General features: G+C 56.5%; 3 protein-coding genes across 3 annotated transcripts; 1 reads left to right on the top strand and 2 right to left on the bottom strand.

Moving 5' to 3' along the window:
• Positions 1-310: 310 nt before the first annotated feature.
• On the bottom strand, positions 311-1,226 carry PUNSTDRAFT_20674 (kinase-like protein; the record flags this gene model as incomplete). Its single annotated transcript, XM_007386702.1, has 3 exons — positions 311-609; positions 670-898; positions 954-1,226. Coding segments are annotated over 3 exons (801 nt in total), but the record flags the coding sequence as incomplete, so codon positions are not given.
• Positions 1,227-1,560: 334 nt separating this feature from the next.
• On the bottom strand, positions 1,561-4,042 carry PUNSTDRAFT_127630 (uncharacterized protein; the record flags this gene model as incomplete). The annotated part of the gene is made up of 8 exons (XM_007386703.1): positions 1,561-2,026; positions 2,091-2,272; positions 2,334-2,441; positions 2,489-3,083; positions 3,139-3,320; positions 3,384-3,491; positions 3,545-3,570; positions 3,613-4,042. The coding sequence occupies 8 exons, from the start codon at positions 4,040-4,042 to the stop codon at positions 1,738-1,740; spliced, it is 1,920 nt and encodes a 639-aa protein (XP_007386765.1). The 3' UTR covers positions 1,561-1,737.
• Positions 4,043-4,543: 501 nt separating this feature from the next.
• On the top strand, positions 4,544-5,978 carry PUNSTDRAFT_137077 (thioredoxin-like protein; the record flags this gene model as incomplete). The annotated part of the gene is made up of 4 exons (XM_007386704.1): positions 4,544-4,558; positions 4,806-5,387; positions 5,444-5,841; positions 5,900-5,978. 4 exons carry the CDS (start codon positions 4,544-4,546, stop codon positions 5,976-5,978), a joined length of 1,074 nt encoding a protein of 357 aa, XP_007386766.1.
• Positions 5,979-6,191: the final 213 nt, after the last annotated feature.

The following is a 6,191-nucleotide window of genomic DNA, read 5'->3' on the forward strand; positions in this document are numbered from 1 at the left end:
ACGCCCTTCATTTACCACGTCGTGGTTCATGACGAATTACTATGCCAGGAATGCACACATCCAATCGCTTTGCATCGTACCCTCCGGGCAGAGTGAGGTCGCTTTCCCGCTCATACTGCCTATCATCCCAATATTCAATGTCACCCCAAGCATCAAGCCCGCAGTAGCTATCGGTGTATTCCGGGTTCCTATAATCCGATGGAGCCGTTTCCTCGTCTGCTCGAGGGGGTGTATGATCCGTTGGCATGATGCTCTTAACCCGCTCTACATCGCATGGTGTCCAGTCAAGCGGTCCGCTCGACGATCGAACACCAGACTGTTGCGCGAGAGTGGCGAATCGTTGCCGCCAGGTGCGGTAGTCGGGAGTTTCACAAAAGCCGAGAGACCGACTGTAGTCCAAGAAGCCGCCGATTTCAGGAAAGCCAGCGCGTACGAGCACCAAGCCTTTGCATGCCTCTTTGGCGGCATGTATGCGTATCATTGCATGCGTTTCGCCCTCATACCAGTACGCCTTTGACTCGGTGTGCTCCGCTCGCCAGGGCAAGTCTCCACGAAGCAGGAAAAGGCCGACGTAAGCAAGAGACTCAAGGTCATCTCGCCGAGAGAGGTCTAGATGGGACGAGATCGATAAAGCCCCGGACTGAGTAGTTAACACGATACGTCGCTCACCGAATCCGAGATGAGAGTTCAAGCTAGCCCAGTGCAATGTGCCGACAATAACTTTGTTCTCCTTAATAGGGTCGTATTTGCTGGGTGAACCACTACGTTGGTAAGGCTTAGCGAGGCCGAAGTCAATTAGTCTCAGGCGGGATGGATCATCTAAGCACGTGAGAATATTTGCAGGTTTGACATCACGATGCACTATCCCAAGCGAGTGCGAGTGTTCGAGTGCAGCTAGCTATGCGGGAATGATCAGCTTGCCGCGGCCGTTTGGCGAAAAAGGAGAGGCTCACCATCTGGTCCATGAGGCGAGCATAGGTGACTGCCGAAGTCCCATGCGGTGCAGGGTGTAGGTCCCGGATGCTGGGTCCGAGGAGCTCCATACCGATGTACTCAAAGTGCGGAACACGTCCGTAACCGTATAGCACCGGGATCGCGGGATGCCCTTGAAGCAGTTGCAAGACTCGGCTTTCGTGTTGCAGTATGGTTCTCTGTACACGTAAGGAGGTACGAGACATCTTCAGCGCGACGTATGTCCGGCTGCCTGGGTCTATGCCTCGATATACGCGACTCTGTGAGGCCATATAGGATGCGAGTGAGAACGGTGTGGATCGTCTACGCAATTTTGGGTTCAGCTCACGTATGCTCCTTGCCCGATCGAGCCCTCTCTTTGCCTATGATATACGAGAGTAATGGACGACATCTCGGTTGCAGGTCGATGTCACGCGACAGGCGTACTGTTCTGCGTTCTAATTGCTGATGGAGGGAGACGAGCATGGAGCGAGGCTGAACTATCATGTGTCGTATATATACTGCATGCCACAATGACAAATGCTGTCCCAGCTGCGACCAATAGACGCACTTCGCGTTGCAAGAATTGACCACTACGGAGGTGTGGTCGGCAGCTAGAAGATCCGAGAAACACAATGCCAGGCAACAGGTCACTTATGCGCGCAACACGAGTCCAGAGTGTCCGCCGCCTTGAGATCCATATTTATGATTAGCATTACGGAACGCAGGAAGTCGCCGTCCGAAAGCCGGTGCAGCATGTGCTTCTCGTGTTGTCATTAGTGCACGTTACAGAACAGACATGATCATGAGCGGCAGCACGGCAATCGTGCCAGCAAAGGTATAAGCAGAAGCGGGTCGATTCGTGCCAAACCCGCCCGATGTTTTGGTCGTGGCGCTCGGGGCTGGAGCAGGTTCCGTTGCACTCGCCCTAGAGGTGAACGGCGCTGTCCCCGGGTCCTCGGTAGGAGACGCGCCATCAACCCACACGGTAGGATCTGCGATGCCAGTGTAGTCCGTGTACGACCCGGATAAGACGGTGTCCCCGCTGACACGAAACGCAGGTCCAACAGTATGCCTGGAGAAAGGTGGAACAGAGCGTTAGCAGAGTGGAATGGTACACAGAACGAGCGACGACGCACGGGGCGCTGGGGGTCCAGTCGTCTACGATGCCACAGGTACCGCCGAACAGCGTCGTCTTGTTGAAAAGGGATAGGTTGCCGACATAGGCGAGCTGGTTGGCCATACAGTCCGCGCTGAAGCCGAGTGGGAGATCGCCGTGGAGTAGGCGGTAGACTTCGAGTACGCCGGTTTGGGCAAAGTCCTGTTGTGATGAACGGGTTGTGAGCGTGTGTATTGCGCGGGGATGGATGGAGCATTGTTACCTCGGTCGAGTTCGTCTGCGACGGAGTGTCTGGGACACAGGAGTCTGCGTCTACAGCGTCGAGCCAGCCTTGCGATGTGGAGTGGTCATTGTCAGAGACCAACACCGACTGTATTGGACGTTTAGCATGTTAGCGAGCGCGATAATCCGACTCACATTATGTATCCAGGCCCTCTGTGAACACACTCCGAAGAAATGCATGTCACGTCCGACAGTGAAGGAGGTTCCGGTGTGCATTGGCCCGGGAAACACCATGACCGTGCCTATGTTCCGTCGGAGTCCGACCGGAATCCTCGCAAGGTGCTCCACCGCTTCGATGATGGTGATGTTGGAGGTGATGCAATGACAGACCGTCCACGGAGACGCACAGTCGTCGTATCCGGCGCTGTATCCAATCATGGCCGAAGGGCACGAAGCGCCCGATCCCGTCAAGTTGGCGCATTCGTTGGGTAGATCGCTCAGCTGGCTCAGTCTGTATGGTGGCGCTGGAATGTCGAGTAGGTCGAAGCCGGTAAATGCCGCCGATTGGGGTGGCTTTGTAGCTTCGAGCTTTCCGGCATCCGACGCACTAGGTGCAAACGCAAAAGGGGTGTGTACGACCGCGGACGCCGTGATTATCACATCCCCTTGGTTGGGAGGCACGCCATCGACCCATACCGCGGCCGTCGGATTCGGGATCTCGGTGTAGTCCGTATACGAGCCTGAGATGACGGCAGCATCATTGGTAGGGAAAGGCGGACCATTGATGTGTCTGCCAAGAGCATAAGCCATGGTCGTCGAGAGCAGCAATCGCATGTGGAACTCACACTGCGCTTGGGGTCCAGTCATCAACGATGGCGCAAGTGTCGCCGAAGAGATGCGTCTTGTTGTACAATGATAGGCTGTCCATGTACGCGAACTGATGAGACATGCAATCGGTGCTGAACCCAGGTGGAAGTTCGCCGTGGAAGACGCGGTACGCCTCGAGCACGCTCGTCTGCGCGAAGTCCTGGCAATAGGGTACGTAAGTGATATTGGGCAGGGATAATAGGAACAAGACCCGCGAACGCACCTCGATGAGGTTCGTCTGCGAGTATATGTCTGGTACACACGAGTCGTTGCCGACTGCCTCAGCCCATGCCTGAGATTCAGCATGCCCATTATCGGAAGCATGCGTGGACTATGCGTAATGAGTGGCCAAGCGTGATGTAGGCACGCTTAACGATTGCATACCTCATGAACCCATGACTTTTGTGAGGCTACCCCAAAGAAGTGTATGTCATGCCCCACTGTATACGCACTGGAAGTCTCAAACGGAGCAGGAAGGATCATGACCGTATCGATGTTCCGACGGAGTCCGACAGGAATCCGAGCAAGGTGATCTGCAGCCTCGATGATCGTGATATTCGCAGTTATACAGTGACAGATCGTCCAAGCGCTCTCGCAGTCGTCGTAGAACACGGCATAGCCGAGCATAGACGAAGGGCACTCGATGGCATCCGTGTCTCCCGCCGGAGCCGGAGCGGAGAAATTGGCGCACTTGCTCGGAAGCGGGAACGGCGTCAAATTGTACGGCGGGGCGGGGATGTCGAGCAGATCGAAGCCCGAGAAATCTGGTTGCTGCGGTTTCTGAGACAGGGAGCCGTCGTCACGGGCGAGGTGCGCCGCCGTTGTAGTAGCGACCGCCCAGCATAGGATTGTCGACAAGAGACCTACATCGAACGGCAACATTGAGAGGGCGGATCAAGAGCAAGACCACCCCGAACTCCCAACCAACGGAGATTTGAAGCACGGTGAGAGAAAGCCGTCTGAGAAGAAAAGAGTTCGCACGGCGGGGCAAACGGCGGAAAGGCGGACGGCGATATCGTCGAGGAGTCGCTATGTTCGGAACGAAGCAAGGAAACGTGTAGGTGTGCGGACATACAGAGCTCGAGTCTGACTGCGGCCTCCATGCCTCTACCATCGGGTGAACCTCGAGGGTCGACCTAGGGGAGCGTACTATTACATCCATCTCTCGGAGAAAATGTCAGCAAAATGAAACGCAGTGAAAACAGTGGAGAGAAAAGGGGCTTGTCCATTGCCGTGGGCGTAGCATACGGTCCCATGGCAGGAGGGTAGTGGGAGCAGTACTAAAAGTCGATTTGTCCAGGCCAAGTTCACTGCGATATTGTAGGCTTGGTTTAGAATACGCGCGCTGGAAATCTGGGCCCTGCATGTTATCACCCTGGCAGGATGGTTGCGCAGCTTGTGCGTGACAAGTGAATGTGTAGTGGATGATGAAAGTCTGCTGCGCTATATGCAGGGTGCTTTCAGGAAGGGAAGAGGGATGACGGATTCGTCCTGACTGTGCAAGTGATGTATGTCATTCGATTTCGCAGCGCCTGAGCAACATTCTTCAACTGTAACCTTGCCGTCACTGCCTACTCCAGTCGCATCTGAAGTGACAGCTCGCGTATCTCAATATCTATGGTGCGCACTCGCGCTGCACGGCTAGAAGAGCATCGCTCGACCTCGCCAACAGTACTCTGACATCGAGCAGCTCGTCCTCTCCGGCGAGCTCTTCAACGGCCCCGAACGCTCGACCTCGCCCGTCCGCTCGCGATCGCCCTCGCCGACGCCCGAAAATGAGTGGCCGACAGAGAAAGGCTACGAGGCGGACGACGGGTACGACTCGGCGACGGAGCGCAACAAGCAGGTCGAGAAGATCCTCGGCGGGCGCCCGCCCCAGGAGTCGATCGGCATGGGCCCCGGGCGCACGGGCGTGAAGGGCGTCATCCGCGACCGCGACGAGGCGCGGGAGGCCGAGCGCGCGCGGCGTGCGAGGGAGGTCGACGCGCTGAACAGGAAGATGGAGCGCACGGCGATCACGGCGAGGACGTGGCGCGAGGACGAGCGCGAGCGCGAGTGGGAGAAGGCCAGGCTCGAGGGCACGCAGATCCGCGTCCCGTCGCAGACCGTGTTCGGCGAGCGGAAGGGGCGGTTTGGCCATCTGAGGGAGGTGGGCGTCGGCGGGTTCGTGCCTGCTGTTGAACAGGAGGAGCGGGGGACGTGGGTGGTCGTCCATTTATACGATCCAGTGAGCCCTGGTTGTTTTTCTAGTCGCGCTTGACTAGCTAACCTTTGCGATCTTAGTCGGTGGATAGGTGCTACACCCTGGACGATACCCTTTCCCGCCTTGCACGCCGATACCCGGACACGAAGTTCATCCGCGTACGCGCTTCTGCCCTTGGCTTCGCGACTAAGCAGCCCTCCTCGTCCTCAACTCGCGCAAAGCCATCTGGGATCAGGCGCGCGACACGCACCATCCGAGAAGACGACGACGACGACGACCCATTCGGAGACGAAAAGAGCGGATTCGTCGGCCGCCACGAGGACGACGAGAGTGAGCGCAGCTCCGACGAGGACGACGACAACGTCGATACGGACATGCTACCCACGATGCTGGTTTACCGCGATGGAGAGCTCGTCTTCAACTGGGTCCGCGTCGACTTTGAGGCTGGACAGGCCGGCATCGAAGAGCTGCTGCTGAGGTGTGCAACCATTTCTCAACTTCGAGGTCATCGGGACGTGCTAACTCTTACGATGCAGGCATCATGTCCTTCCGACCTCAGGAGCCCAGAACAACTGTGGCCTGCCATCGGATGACGAGCTTTTCGACGACGATTGAACTACTTTAAAGTACTCCGATGCTGTATGAAGATTTGTTTTCTCTTGTTGGGCACGTTTCGGGTTCGAGGATCGGTGGTCTGTAGCATTATGTATGATAGGCATCCGAACAATGAAAAGCGGTCAGAAGGTCTCATCTTTCAACTTCAACATGAAACAGGTCAGATCTGTTGAATACTGCCGTGCATGCAAAGACAACATTATGGGGTCTAGG

The sequence above is a fragment of the Punctularia strigosozonata genome (assembly GCF_000264995.1).
Source record: "Punctularia strigosozonata HHB-11173 SS5 unplaced genomic scaffold PUNSTscaffold_11, whole genome shotgun sequence".
NCBI classification, from domain to species: Eukaryota; Fungi; Basidiomycota; class Agaricomycetes; order Corticiales; family Punctulariaceae; genus Punctularia; species Punctularia strigosozonata.